Below are 15,705 nucleotides of genomic sequence, written 5' to 3'. Positions count from 1 at the left end.
TCTTGAGAGCAAGTGCTTATGCTTGCTTTGACAGAATTTCTGAACAAGCTATTGCCCAGTCTTTTTTTTTTCCAAAATTATTGGGTTTTAAAACACAAAATAATATTAATTTGAGTCTTCTTTTCCCTTTAGAGTTCATCATTGTCTTGCCTCACTGGATGCCTGTAGCAGCTTTCTTACTTTGGCAGCCATTTTCTTTAGCTCCATTGACTTCAAACTTCAGCTTTTTTTTTTTTCAATCTGTCCAACAGATGAAAGAATTAATTTTATTGTACACTGTTCTTAAATCAGCAAGAAGGAGACTATTAAAGATTGAAATGAAAAACTAATATTAATGTATATTTTTTTAAGAAATTGTTTGTCTCTGGTAGTCATTAAAACAAAATGATAAATGTGACTTTGCATTGAACAGCTGTGTTTCACTAAGCATACTTGCAGCTCTGTTAAGTGATCTGATTTTCACATTTAACATGGTATAACTGTGGTCAGTGTGTTTACTTTTTTAAAAACAATTACGTTTCTATTTTTTGATTAATGTTTACATCTTGGAGAAAAACTGAAATTAAATATTTTACCTAAGGAGCAATTCTGAAAGCTGAGTGTAGGCTGATACGGTAGGGGAAGAGCACTACAAGAATATGTTTCACCTTTAAAGGGGAAGAAGTAATATGTGTACACAGGAATTTGAATGTTTCAGTTTGGTTTCTTCAGCATCTTAGAACTAAGAGGTTTTATGCCCTTTTCTGTAGTTTTTTAGAATTCTTGCAGTTTTAACATAAATTGCAGAAACCAGAGTGACCTATTAATTGAATTCAATTGGGTGAATATAGTGGGAAGGTAAATATGTTTTACCTGCACACAGACATGATGTGGTTGTCTTCAAAAGCAGTTGTTGCATTTGGGTGAAACCTGGTTCCAGGAGTATATAAAGCAGTTGACTGGAGCAGGTCACATGCTTTTGAGTGCCTCTAGTTGATCTCAGGCTTGTTGATAGAAGACTAGATGATGTATCTGGAATTCAGATTTATCAAATAGTGCTGCTTGCATGCCTTTGGATTTGTTCCATGTGTATTATGGGGGAAGGTCTCAGATTTTTTCTGGATGATTGTCGTAACCGAGTGCCACTCTAGAATGCCCATACATTAACACTCATAGTAAGGGAACAAATGGAAGGAATTTGAGGTCTGCACTCAGTTTCAGGGCTAGGATCTTGTTGGGATCATGCATAAATGATAGGACAGCTCATAGGGCTGCAGTGCTGTGGTGGATGAGTACAGGCTCTTCAGGAAGAACCAGCTGGACAGCAAAGGGGTAAGTTGTCCTTTATGTGGGAGAGCAGTGAGAATGCATGGAGCTTTGCTGTGGAGTCACCTAGGAGCATATGAATCAGGGTTAGCAGGCAGACCAATGTGGGAAAAGCTGTTTTGGGTGTCTGCTACAAGCCACCTGATGAGGAAGAAGATGAGGTCTCCCTCAGGTAATTGGAAGGAGCCTTGTATTCACAGGCCCTGGTCCTCCTGAGAGACTTCACCACCTGATACCTGCTGGAGGGACAAATCAGCAAGGCAAAAGCAGTCTACAAGGCTTCTGGTGTGCATTGATGGCAAATTCCTGACCCAGGTGATAAAGGAGCTGACAGGGAAGGCCACTCCTGCTGGACTTCATACATACAGACATGTGAGATGTGAAGGTCGGGGCAGCCTTTCCTCCAGTGACCATGGGATGATTGAATTCAGGATCCTGGAGGGAACTGGGTAAATAGCAGGATCTCAGCCCTGGAGTTCAGGAGAGCAGGCTTTGACATTAGGGATCTGCTTGGAAGAATCCCATGAAATATGGCCATAGAGAGAAGTCCAGGAGAGCTGGTTGTTTTACAGCTGGCATGTTTTCACACTAAAAGTTACGCTTCATATGAGAAAGGAAGGAAAGAAGGACAGACAGTACTGCATGATGGGAGTTGTGTGTGTGCTGCTGTTACAGCCGTTCTTGATTGCATGCAATTCATTTCTCAGTCACTTAGAAAACCTTCTTTGTAGAATCCTCCTCCAGGTTGTCACTTTGAGGCAGTGGGTCTCTCCTTGATATGTTATTTTCAAGGAAGTAATAACAAACTCACTATCATCAGCCTCATGTTCAATGCAATAACAGTAATTTTGACAAATACAATGTATTTGCATTGTCAGGCAGAAGAACTGATATAGTAACATGCAGAGGTACTATGAAAATCTTTTCAACTCAAAGGAATGGAAGTTACGCTGCTTTTTTAGTTGTATTTTGGAAGGAGATGTGACAGGTTTATACAAGATTGTCAATACTGAAGTAGAAGAGAATTCATGAGCCTTTCCTCCAAAAGTAGGAGTAGATAGATAAAAGTAGTTTGATTTGCTATTTGTTATACAGTTGTGATTTTGTGTAATTGCATAAAAGTTTCAAAGTACTGTGATTTCCTCATCCTTTCTCTGACACTTCCTGCAAACTTCTGAATAGCCAAGGTGAGAAGGGATGTGCTTGGTGGGGTAAATCAGGCATGTTCTCAGTTACCAAGCAGACATTACCAAAGTATGGCAAATACTGCCTTGTTGTTAAGCAGTATGGTGTATTTGTCTGGCTTTCATTTGCATTTCAGAATTCTTTTTGGAAAATAACGAAAACTTGAAAAACTTACACCTTTGGTATACTTTTTTCCTACTTTTTTGCATTCATATTTCCATTATATTATTATTTTATTTAATTCTCTTTAAAACTACTTTTTAAAAATGAATGCTCTAAATTGTATTTGGCAGTTTAAAGAAGTGTTCCCTACCTATGTCACTGCATTGGTATTATTTTTGGGTGACTCTTGTCATTAGTCTTTTCAGGCTATAGTTAATGTGTTGATTAAAAAATATAACCCGGTCATTACTGATTAGTGGACATATTTTAGAGACTGACAGTCCCCAGAGAGCTAGATGCTGTAGCTTGTTAATACTGATTCTAACTAATGTGGGGAATGCGCTGCATTTTTTATCACACCTTAAATATATGGAACTCTTAAATAGAAAATACCTTGCTTTTGAAGATGAGGGGAGTTATGCTAAAAGCAATAAATACAGTTTTGCAGAAGTATTTGGCAAGTGCTCTTTAAGTGATAACTTTGAACACTTGTAGATTACGTGCTGGTTTCAAATAGATACTCAGTCTCAAGACAGGGAATTGTACTGGAGTGTTTCTGCAAGTTTGAATTTGGTGAGACTTTATGGTTCTGATTGTCACAGTTGTCTGACCCAAGAGGTTTAGTACTGTCACTGTGGCAGAAAAAATAAAAGGTTTTTAAGGCAGTCAGATGGATTTTACAACATGGCAAAATACTGTTACTAAGTCTTGTTTGTTTGAAGCATTCTGCACTTTATACCGAAGTGCACACACATTCTTGACTACATAAAGCTCTCCAAAAGAGAAAACTGCAATACTGAAGACTTCTGCTCTCTCTAGTTGTTTGCACAACTGTTTTATCTGTAAACATGACAACAAGAACTAGTGTTAAGTCATGTATGGATAGATGGGTCCAGGCATTATGCTGAGGTAAATCTGAGAACTGGCGGCTTGCACCTTCTGCCATGAATCAGTTGTGGTATTTGAACATGAGATGAGATAAAGAAAAAAGGTTGTTCCCTGGAAATCCAGGTTTCAAGGAAGTCTAAGCTCATCTGTACACTGAAAGCACTGTGGTACATCTGGAGACTGACAGTACAGCTATGTACTTCAGTATGTATAGTATGTACTTCAAGATCAGAAAGTATAGGCAACTAAACTGTGGCCATATTCAGGAGGAATGTGTGCAATAACTTATGTGTAGGTAGAAAAAAAATGGAATTAGCTGGAGGAGGAGGAGTTCTGACAGACAGTTTAGAAACACAAGTGATGAGATAATTGCTAATAAAACTTCCAATCTAGTTGTTTAGTTCAGATACCAGCTTCTTACTACATTGAACTCAGTATTGAGACCTGGTCTCAGGCAAACAGTTAGGAGAACAGGATGTAAGGCATTATGTCATAGTTTTGGCATCACCTCCACTGAAATACTCCTGTAGTTGTCACATAACAATGTTGAATGTATTCATCTTTTCCCTAGATATGTTTAGATTAGATGAACAGTAATAATTATGTCAGTCCTTTTCCAAGTTAACAAGTTAATAGAAGCATCTAAACTGCTGATGATTAGTGGTATTAAAATTGGTAAAAAGAAAACTGGATTTGGGTGTTCTGTGGATGTATAACCAAAGTGATTTTAAAAAAATCCTGCATTGTTGCTAGGCTTAAAGAATGAAGAAAATTGCCATTACACTATCTTGCTACCAATTTCTATTCTCAGATCAATTTGTCAAGCACATCCTTCTTCTGTTTCTTGATTTTAGTATGCCTTGTTTTTTTTAATCTCCTCCCTCCAGTACATCTCAATTTAACAACCATTTCTTTTAACTTTTCTTCAGAGATATCGTGCACGAATGCCTTTTAAAAAACAAACAAAACAAAGCCAAAATTAACTCTTTTGCAACTTTCAAAATTCCCATGTTTTATTTTTAAATTTTGTTCCCACGTTTTATTTTTAAATTCTCAGATTTCATGTTGATGACATTGCTAACCCTTCTAAGAGAAGGCTCATGGACTCCTAGAGAAAAATGTTAAGGTTTTGTGGTTTTGGTTTGTTGGGGATTTTTTTTTTTTAACTTTAAAGGTGGGGAAAATCACAGAGGAATGATTAAGAAGTTGAAGGGATAAGTGTGCAAATATAAAGGACACTAGGCTTCCTGTTTTCAACAAAACTTCAGGAACATTCTTTTTTTTTAAAATAACTTCCTTTTGTGCTTTGAATCAGTGATTTGTGTTGCATGGGAGGTGCTGGGGGTAGAAATAGCTCTGGGCAAATATGATTACCTGCCAGCAACAAAGGAGGCTAGGAATGCTGTAAGGAAATACAGCTCTGTAACTGTAGCTGCACTAAGTGCTAATTGGCATTCCTTATGCATTGGTATGTCCTATGTAAATACTGCTCGATCAGGTGAGCAGCTATCAAGTCTACTTCTTTTAATGGTGAGTTTAAACACAAGCTCGGATTCCAGAGTTTAGTGAACAGTGAAGAAAATGGTGGGAAATACAGCTTTTCTTCTTTTACTAAGGCAGATATTTGAAAGAATTCTTGTCTCAGTCAAATCTTCCATCTTAGATTATATACTTGATTTCAAGATCACTTATTCTAATTTATTTCAGCTAATTTCTGAAAGATGCAAACTGTGTCACTTTGTGTTTCCATGAAATTCCTTTCTCACTTGTTCTTACAAAGCTGAGGGTTTGTGGTGGTTTGAAAAACCTTTTCTCTGGGGCAGTAATGGTTTGCCCCACTGATAATACTAGACCAATCAAAGGTTCATATGCGCCCTACGGAAATTACATACCCACAGCAATGGAAGAGAAGGTGGTGAGTTTTTTTTTTTTAGTTAGTTGGTAGCCATGATCTGAATCACGAGGAGGCAGGGGGCCAGTGAGCCCCCTCTGGGGGCCAAGAGCCCCCAGCCCCAGCTGAGGCTACGAGAGACCTGGAGTAGTGTCAAAGCTGGACCGGGTCCCGTAATCAAGAGGTGGGAGAATTTCCTTACTGTCAGCACCAGCAGAAAACATTGAAAGCGGCAGCGGAGCAGTCCTGAACAGAAACAGTGATGGCTGAAAGCCACAAAGATAGCCAGTAGTAACAAGATAACATGAAGCCGGCTGAAAGACGCAGAGATGTTCCTGCAGGAGGGAGAGCTGGCAACGAAACAGAGGAAAACTCAACAGAGCTGGTTTGTGGTAAGACTGTATTACTTTCCCAAAACCCAGAGACCTGTTGAAGAGGAGGGGTGGACTTCCAAACCTTTAGGGAGTCCCAAAATGCAGCAGCAGCTAGAGAGAGAGAAAGGAGCCGAGAAGCCCGGAGTCGTCCTGAGAGAATTGAGCCAGGACAGAGTGTGGAGGAGGTGGCTGTGCCCTCTGCTGCTGCTGCTGTTGCTTCTATTGTGCTAGCGAGCTGAGACAGAGCAAAAGAGCTTTGGTAAGACTGAACTGAAAGCTGCCTTCAATGTTCTAACCCAAGAGGAGTGGAGATCTACAGGGAGATCCTCCGAAGGCTCGGGCTCGGGGTTGAAATTTCCACAAAGTAAGAACCAAACTCCTGACTGCCATACTTACATCTGCTGCCTTAGGAAAAAGAAAGACACTAACCAGTGCCACAAAAAACTGAAACGAAGGAACTGTGGCCTGTGCAGTGACAGAAAGACTTTTCTCTTTCCTTCTTGGACTTTTATTGAAGGAAAAGAGGAATTTAATTCAATGTAAATATATATATATATAGGTGTGAGTAAATAAACCTTTGTAAATATTTTTCCCTTCCCCCAATAACGAATGGTTGTGTTTTGTCTGAAAACTCTCCACATGAAGTGAAAAAGATATCAAGTCCATACCATCACTAAACCCTCTCACAGGGGCAGGCTGTGGGAGGGGGGCTTGAACTTAAAAATTGGATCCTTGGGAGTTTCAAACCACCAGAGGGTTGTATTAGAATGATGTCATAGAAGGAAGTTGAACTCTTTAGCAGAAGTGAGTTTGCAGTGATGCAGGTTATCATTACTAAGAGTGCTGCGAACACTGAAGAATGAATTCATGAAGCAAACAAACAAATCTGTGCATACCTTATATTTTTGGGTGGAATAATTGAGAAAAGCTTACAACCATTGCTATTTACCCTTGGGGTCAATGGTGAGGGGCGTAGTGGTCCCGTGGCACGGCCCCGGCTGAACTCTTTGGGCTGGAAGTCAGTTTAAAGAAGACAGGAGTTCTCTATCAACCTGCACCTCAGGAAATCTTCCATCATCCCCATATCAACATTGGCCAATCACAGCTCAAATCAGTCCAGCAGTTTAATTACCTAGGCAGCCTCATCTCCTCGGATGGTAAGATTGACGGAGAGATAGACAACAGGTTAGCAAAGGCATATAGTGCTTTCGGAAAGCTTCATGAAAGAGTTTGGCGAAATAAACACTTGAAGAAAAGTACAAAGATCAGTGTTTACAGAGCCATAGTGCTGTCTACTCTTTTATATGGTTCCGAATCATGAGTCATCTACCGCCACCACCTGCGTCTCCTAGAACGCTTCCATCAGCGCTGCCTCCGTACAATCCTAAACATCCACTGGTCAGATTATGTGACCAATACATCTGTTCCAGAACAAGCAGCAGTCACAAGTATTGAGGCCATGTTACTGAGAACGCAGCTGCGTTGGGCAGGGCACGTCTCCAGGATGAAGGACCACCACCTCCCCAAGATCCTGCTCTATGGTGAACTTGCCACTGGCTGTCACATGAGAGGAACCCTGAAGAGAAGATATAAGGACTCCCTGAAACAACATCTCAGCCTTGGCCATATTGATCACCATAACTGGTCTACTCTGGCCTCCAACCAGGAGGCCTGGAGACACACTATCTTTAACGCTGCTGATGCCTTTGAGAAAGCATGCAGGATCGTTCTCGAGGAGAAAAGACAACGCAGAAAGAATCGTGTCTTGCAGAATATTCCACCTAAGTAGTCTTTCTGCTGTGCCTTTTGCAACCGGCCGTGTCTATCTCATATTGGCCTTTTTAGCCACCAACGTGCTTGTAACAAACGTGGGTAGAGCCCTCCCCAGATCTTCATTTGCGAAACCTAACCATGATGATGATGCTGATGTCAATGGTGAGGGCAAGTTCCAGCCCTCTAAGCTATGTACAAACAGTGTGCATGATATTATTTGTCATTAATGGTATGTTTGTGGATTTAAGAAAACAGACCTATGGAAAAATTTTTGGATATGGTTATTTAAAATTGAGATTGAAAAAATACAGTTAAAATATCAGTTCTTGCTAAATCTTGATAACATTCAAGTATAATTCAATGCAAGAATATAAGAAAAGCAAGATTTATCTGCATGTTTTGTATTTTTCTTACTTCTCCCTACTTGTGTACATCTAAACACTGACATTTAGATGGCACAAAAGGAAGCTTGATTAGGACTTTCAGTTTTAAAACTTGGTTACTGTCAGTGCTATGCTGTGACAACGACGGGCCTATTCATGTCTACATGGAAAAGGCATATATATTAGTTAAAGATATGAGCATAAATGTTTTAAACTGCACAACACTTCATATGATTATGATTCTTAAAATGCATTGTGCTCTATAGTGTGTGCATACAACTAATACATTATAGGTAGTTACTGCTAATGAATTTCCTTTAAGTAATTGAAAAAGACAGAAATAGACAATAGTTACATATTGATACGAAAATCTCAGTTTTAATCTTTTGGGAAAAAAAAAGGATTTTCAGTGGAACCCATGGCTCCTAGAATTTGTATGTTTGCTGTGAAGTATTTTGTTAAATTATTCATTTTTTTACAACTGGTTGTACACTTAAACAACAAGTGTATGTGTTTAGATGGAAAATAGTTTTCCACTGGGAAACTGGGGACAAAAGCTGATCAAATCATTGAACATTGCTATGTTGATAACTTGGTTAGTTTAAGCCATTGCTTTGCCTAAAATACAAGTCAAGTCGAAGTGTTTTTTATTTTAATGTGGTATAAATAGAGCAGTTGTGTTGTAATAGTCAGGTTGACTATAGAGAGGGCAACTAGTAAGTCTCAGTCCAGACTTAACACCTTTGTCTTGATGTATACAAGATATAAAAATATCCCTGTATTCCTCTGTTCAGGATAATACATGCCTTTTATTGGGAAACTCTGGAGTTTTTCATCTCTGCCATGTCTCTATTGCATAATGCATGTTATACGAATATATTTGCTTGCATAGGCCTGGATGATTTGATTTTTTGATCTTTTGTCTGGTTCTGTGGACCTGCTGTATGTCAAGTATGGCATTTACATTTTTGTTACCAGTACTTGAATAGCAACATCAGAAATGCTTTTGTAAACCATCAGTAATAATCTGAATAAAATATATAGTAAAAATGGCATCAAAGACTGTTTTCTTTACAAGAGAAAGTGGAATAGTTTAGCTTAGTAGAGAAAAATGAGTGATAGGATGTGTCTTATGTTTGAAACTATAACAGATGATTCTCTTCCAAAGACAGAAATCGCATGAAATATAATTATTCTTGGTGTGCGTTTGAACTGTCATTGGGATTAGAGTGGATTTGTCATTTGCATGTTGACATGTCTGTATCCTTTTAAGGGTGTGGAGTTACATATTTTAAATTATCAGAATTGCTGGTGACATGTTACTGGACCTGACAACTTTCAAAAGCACCTAAGGACTTCTACATCTTCTTTGCCTTTCTCATCTTCCTGGTCTCTGCACAGGTCAAAGAATGTATATTTACAGTAACATCTGTTACTGTTGCTAAGTATATATGAGGTTAGCATTTTTGAAAACATGTTTTATCATTAATTTAACCAAATTTTCTTATATAAGTATGTTGTTTTTTTAAGGTGAGGTTGCAGTGCAAACTGGAGATCTGCTGCCATGTAAGATTTGTGGAAGGACTTTCTTTCCAGCAGCACTGGTAAGTTCATAACAGTATGAGCAGTGTTGGCTTTTAGATTTGATCAGTTGATATGAGAGTTAAACAGTAGTCACTATAGCTGAATAAAGTAGATCAAGGTGCTTTGTTTTGGTGGGGGTTTGGGGTTTTTTTCCCCCAAATAATTAATGATTCCCGTTGTCTCAGTTTGAAAGCTCCTTAAAGGGAGGTTAATTTCATTTTAAGATCCCATCACTTTCTGAATACATGCTTCTAAAAGCATCTTCTCTAGGGTTACAGAATCAATCCTTGTCTCTGCAGCTTTATATCTTGGCTTATAGTCTCAGATAGTAAATGAAGTGTTTTGTCTTCAAAAGTCTCTGTTCTCCATTTTTAATAGAAATTGGTCTGTCCTTAAATGTGAATATGAATTTCAGGCACCTCTGATTTGTCTTGCCACTCAAGGCAAATGCTGCCTACCTGTCATCAGTTTTTTATGTACAAGGAGCAAATATAGATGCCTCCTACTTTTTTTCATCATTACCCATGACCCATTACATGTTTTTGTGACCATGTATATGCATTCATGATTTCCTGTAGTTCTGTTTTAAAGGTAATAGCTGGCATAAATGTTTGAGTGAAAACAGTCAGAGCTTTTTTATCAGGAGTTGGGCCTTTTTTGCTGACTGTTATATCAAGAGAGAGAGAAATAATGTGTTAATAACTTCTGTTTTCAAAACTAAGTTGTGTATTCTCCTTTTATTTTGCTACTGCTTGTAGAAAAAGCATGGACCCATTTGCCAAAAAACTTCTGCCAAGAAAAGGAAGACATTCGATTCCAGCCGACAGAGAGCAGAAGGAACTGACATTCCCACAGTAAAACCTCTTAAGCCACGGGTATGTTATAATTTACTCTGAATACAAATGTTTTAGGCAAACTATATATGCATTATAAGGCTTATTTCTGCTGGCAGTTCTTGATAATTAGATCAACTAGGATCTGGAAGAAATCGAACTATAATGTTGTCTACTGAAATAAGGCACATACTTAACTTGAAGTAAAAACTTCAAACATATAAAGCTTTCTTTTTTACTTCTTAGCCAGAACCACCCAAAAAACCTTCCAACTGGCGACGAAAGCATGAAGAATTTATAGCAACTATAAGAGCAGCCAAAGGACTTAATCTTAAAGATGGTGGAAAACTCCCTCCACCACCTCCACCATCATATGACCCTGGTATGTGAAACAGTCAAATTCCTTAGAGATTTTTTTTTAACTTAATTTGTAAAAATTTGAATTTGAAAGGAATTTGTTGGAATACAATATTCACAAGTTCTTGAAGATGTCTTACCTTATTGTCTCTGTGCATGTGCTGGTTTGTGACCATGGGTCTGGCTGGCTTGCATCCTGTGTAGCAGTCAAAGCCCATGACTTTGTTTTTAACGTGTCGAAGGGTGGTTGTGGCCAACTTCTAGCTTGCTACCATCTTATAAACCACAGGCTGGACAAATTGTTTCAATACCTTGTTTATGTCCACAACAGTGGAACAGCTCAGAAATAGCAGAGTACCATTTTAATTAGCTGGCACCCACAACGTATTTACATTGTAAAGAATGCGCATTGACACTGTTCTTCAAATGTAGTCTCTCCCATTTCTTGCTGCTTTCACATTTAGTTTCATGTATGCAGTGTATGCCTTAATGTGCATATGATCCTTCCTCATGTCGTGGGGGTACTCGTGTTTGTGGTATGTGAGATGTGTGGAATTTGTATTATCAAGGGAGTGGCAGTCCTTGGGTGCCTTCAGAACTGAGGCTGGGTAAAGTGTTGAAGCAGTCTGATGTGAGTGAGAAGGAAATATACTTTTCATGTAACTTCTAGGATGTGATAATAGGTTGGAGAGTATATTTCTTCCTCTTGTCCTCAGAGCTAAACCATTTGATCAGCTCAATCAGCTATTTTCAGAAATATTAAGAAAAATGGAAAAAGGCATGTGTTTGCTTCTGCCTGTCTGTGGTCAAGTGAGTATGTAAAGTGTTCCCTTACCTTGTTTCTCTACAGGAAATGTGTTAGTCTAGTATGAGGATTGTAACTGTGCATTCACTAGAAGAGGTTAAGTTGCATTGTTCAGCATTCTGTATGCAGGATCTTGAAAAGCTGTATACATCTTAAAGTAAGGCCCATAGCTAATGCTGTGGATAAGAATCATGAGGCTTGATCATGGAAAGAATCATTAATCATCTAGTTATATAGGTTCTGAATTACAGGTATAAAAGCCCAGAACTAGATCTGGCTTGGAAAAAGCTACTAAAATGGTGCTCCCTTGGTTCCAGAGGCTGCAAATGAGTTTGAAGTGAAGGACATAACTCTATTCAGCCTGCTTGAGAACTGATAGGAGGTAAAGGGAAGATAATGTGTCTCTGTTTCTCTTCCTTCCATTTTTTATGTTTTCCAAGTTTTACTGCGTTTAGTCTCCTGGCTTCATCCTGCTGCAGTGGGTAAGACTTAGGAGGAGGAAACCAGGAATGAAAAGATGCATAAAATGATAGTGGATTCTCTTCTTACAAACAGAGCAGGAGCAGCTACTGTTGCTCCTTTTCCTCTTTTGCAAGGAGACATGGAGGAGAGAGGGAATGTTGCGCATGGTATCATGGCATGTATCCATCCTCTCCTATTCAGCTCTATCTTTTGCACACCTGTTTCTAACAAGCAGCTATTCTTTTTCTTTTTAATGGAAAGAGCCTTGTATTCCTATTTCCTGCTTAATTTAGTACTCTGAGTTCACAAACAAACAGTATTTTCTTGCTTTGGTCTCTTACGCTTTTTCCGCAAAAGTGCAGAATAGCCTCATGATGTTAAGAAGGACCTTAAATCATCTTGAACTTGACTGCATATTTGTACTGCCCTCTTACTTTGATTAGTTTTTATTTTATAAAGTGTACGTTGAATCCTAAAAGTTCTTTTGGACAGTGTGAACAGTACTTGCAGATAGCCAGGTGTCTAACTGTTTTTCAGAAGGATGAGGATACAGTTTCTAATTCTTAAGAGTATACATTCATCCTCTGCATTCTGATACATTTTGGTTTTCTGGGCTTTGAAAGTTTTCTGTAGGAACTGAGCTCTGCACCAGCCAGAAATGTCCTGCTATCTAGGGCTATCATAGCTGCTTTATTCCTATTTTGTTTTTTTAACTTTTTTATCTCTTTTTTAAATTTTTTTTTACTTTCTTGGTTTGACTAGATACTGTAGTTCTTTTTGTCTGAGCTTTTGTCTCTTAAGGTTTAGTTGATGTTTGCTACAGTCAGAACACTCCTAGTATATGTAAAATAAATAAATAAAAAATTGTTGTTGTTACCCCATGAAACTCCTATTATGTCTCTTCTGTGTTCCTTCTGTGTCCTGTGTCCATGGTTTGGTGGTCATTACATCATTTGACTTACTCAAAATTTTTTATTAATTTTTAAAGGGATAACAATTTAAGACAGATCTACTGCATTTGGAGTAGCAACATGTAATCCAAATCTTATTTTAGATTTGTATAATATCTAACTAATTTTGGGGGCAGTTACTATTGAATCTCTCCTAACTTTCTACGATACATTTCTAAAATGACCTAATTTAACCTGCTCTGCTGGTGTCAGGCTTTTCTGAAGTTGTTGTTTACATGGTTTTGAATACTGTAATCTGGAGAATACAGCATCACTATCTCTAAACACTAAAATATCTGTCTAAAACTGCAGTCTGAACATTTTATTTTCCAAGGGCACTGTATTTTAAGTTGTGTGTTTCCAGCATACAGTTGATATCTTTTAATATTTTAAATATTTGCATAGCCTTTCTTGTTTTTCCCCAATGAGGGTAATACTATTTCCTGCATGTAATACTGTTTGAAATTAATCTTGAAAAGTAATACAGCCACCAATTAGTCTCCTTTGCATGTCTCTAGAGATAGCTGCTAATTTTGGCTGAATTTCTTCTGATTCTTTTTGTTTGTTAAGTTTATGATTTTTTTTTTAATGGTAATTTCCAGTATTGCAGTTAGTATTTCTCAGTCTTTCAAAATTGCCAGAGGAAACAGATTTTGTTGTCTTTTGCTATTTGTGTATGAAAGGCTTTACTGTATTTTCGTATCTTGAACAAACTGAACTGTGTTTGTGATTTTTTTAAATTATTATTATTTTTGTTTGTTTATTTGTTTAGTCTCTTTTCCACTTCCTTCCAGCTGATATCCCTGCCATGTCCCTATACCTTTTTGGCTATCTCCTCTGCAGAATAGCACCTCTTAAAGTGTTTCTGGTTTTGTTTAGGTTATTGCTGATCCTCAACCATTCTGATTCTTATCCATCAAATGAGAAACATCTTTTGTGTTACATGGGGACAATATTCTTTTCCCCAGCAATCCATATTTCATTTTCAGATGCAAGAAGCCATAATTTGCTCTGGGGGAAAGGCTGGTCTTTAAAAGGCTGTAAAACACTCTCACCTTTAAAACACATTACTAATGTTAGGTTTTTATGTTTTTAAGATTACATTCAGTGTCCATATTGTCAGAGGAGATTTAATGAAAATGCAGCTGACAGACACATCAATTTCTGTAAGGAGCAAGCTGCACGTATTACTAATAAGGGGAAATTGGCAGCTGATACCAAAGGGAAGCTTCCTACTCGAACACAGGTGAGCTACAACATTTTTCTTAACTTGTAGCTTGCATTCAACATCAAACCAAGCTTTTTAAATAGTGTGTTGCTTTTAAATGGAGTTAACTATTTTGTTATGTAGTTTTGTTATTTGCGCTAGACTGAAATGCAACACTAAGCTTGGACAAGGCTTTTGCTTTCTTACAAGAGCTACAGAGATCCATAAATCAGATGGCAGTAGTTGCAAAGCCAAAAACAGTCATAAATGTAACTCAGAAATATGAAAATGACATGTAAAGGTAGCAGGAGGAAGTAGAAATGCAGTTTTTATGAAGGAAGTTGAATTTCTGCTGTGCTAGTTTTCTGAATCCAATTCAAGACCGTTCCTTAAGGAGTCAAACAGAGGTACATGGCTACAGGACAACTGACAGCAATATTTTGCATAATTAGAGGCTTTAGAGGGCTTCAGGTATATTAAGGAAACAAGTGAAGGTTCAAAGTGTATATATGTGGTTTCATTTGGTGGTAATGCTCTTTTTTTCTGGAAACTGTGAAGAGTTAAATAGACACAAGCAGTTACTTAGTGATTCTTGTACTGTATTCTGAACTGGTGCTGGGACTGGTCCAGACTGCACAGGCGAATATAAGATTTGGATTTTAAAGACAAAAATGATTCTGCCCTTGAGTAGTCTTTTTTAAATTAACTGGTAATGAGATCATAATTTTAATCTCATGAGACAACTGTTGAAGAAGATGATAAAATCTGTAGAAAATCGAAAAATGCAGAACGATGTACTGTTGAACAACTAAAAAAAAACACTGAGTTAGAGAATGTCTTCTACTAGTATCATCTGTATGTATAAAAAAGCAGACTAGCAGAAACCATTTGCATGTTCCCATACCAGAAACAGTTTACGTAGTAGGAAATCATCTGTTCTCCCACAGTACCTGAACTACCTGTTGTGTTTTATAGATAGTTTGATTTAATTGCTTACATTTCTAGGTTGTATTTTGTTACAGTACAAACCTGCTGCTGTTAAGAAGATGCCTTCTGTAGGATCAACACCATCACCATCGTCACGCTTACCACAGCCGAGTGGCATTAGCAAAACTGTTGTAGGTATGAAATGAATGTTATGAATTTTTCCGTTTCCTTTCTAAATGTTAGTTCTCAAATTATTCAGTGAAAGTTGATTGTTTATTTGCAATAGTGGTTTGTAAAAGCTCATTTAAAATAAAGTTGGAAGGGGCACTGTTAGGCATCCATCTAAAAAGACTCTTGAGCACAGAGGATTCTCTTCTGGTTTATATATCAGGTCAAATTATTTTATTTTTCTGAATTGAATCTGCAAAACCAAATATACTCTGTTTGTACATACTTTGACATTTCTTTTCTTTTTCTTTGTGAAGAAAGTAATTGAGATCCAACATTTTTTATTAGAATAAAACAGATCTCGATAGCATATTTTCTGTAAATTTCTGGAAAAATGTTTGGTTTTCCTAGTATCTTGACACTCACTCATATCTTTATATTTCTAAAACTT

General features: G+C 37.7%; 1 protein-coding gene across 2 annotated transcripts in view; it reads left to right on the top strand.

Annotated features, from left to right (window-relative positions):
• Positions 1-15,705, top strand: part of ZC2HC1A (zinc finger C2HC-type containing 1A) — a 33,065-nt gene that overhangs the window by 3,742 nt on the left and 13,618 nt on the right. For both annotated transcript variants that reach the window (XM_027690381.1, XM_027690303.1), the window contains exons 2-6: positions 9,492-9,565; positions 10,304-10,420; positions 10,625-10,760; positions 14,050-14,198; positions 15,182-15,281. In XM_027690381.1, the coding sequence (XP_027546182.1) occupies positions 9,492-9,565; positions 10,304-10,420; positions 10,625-10,760; positions 14,050-14,198; positions 15,182-15,281 (576 nt within the window). The remainder of the gene's footprint in view (positions 1-9,491; positions 9,566-10,303; positions 10,421-10,624; positions 10,761-14,049; positions 14,199-15,181; positions 15,282-15,705) is intronic.

The sequence above is a fragment of the Neopelma chrysocephalum genome, unplaced genomic scaffold (assembly GCF_003984885.1).
Source record: "Neopelma chrysocephalum unplaced genomic scaffold, ASM398488v2 Primary Assembly neopelma1_22, whole genome shotgun sequence".
Taxonomy (NCBI): Eukaryota; Metazoa; Chordata; class Aves; order Passeriformes; family Pipridae; genus Neopelma; species Neopelma chrysocephalum.
The sequence above is the reverse complement of the archived record's forward strand: the minus strand, read 5'-3'. Positions and strand labels throughout refer to the sequence as shown.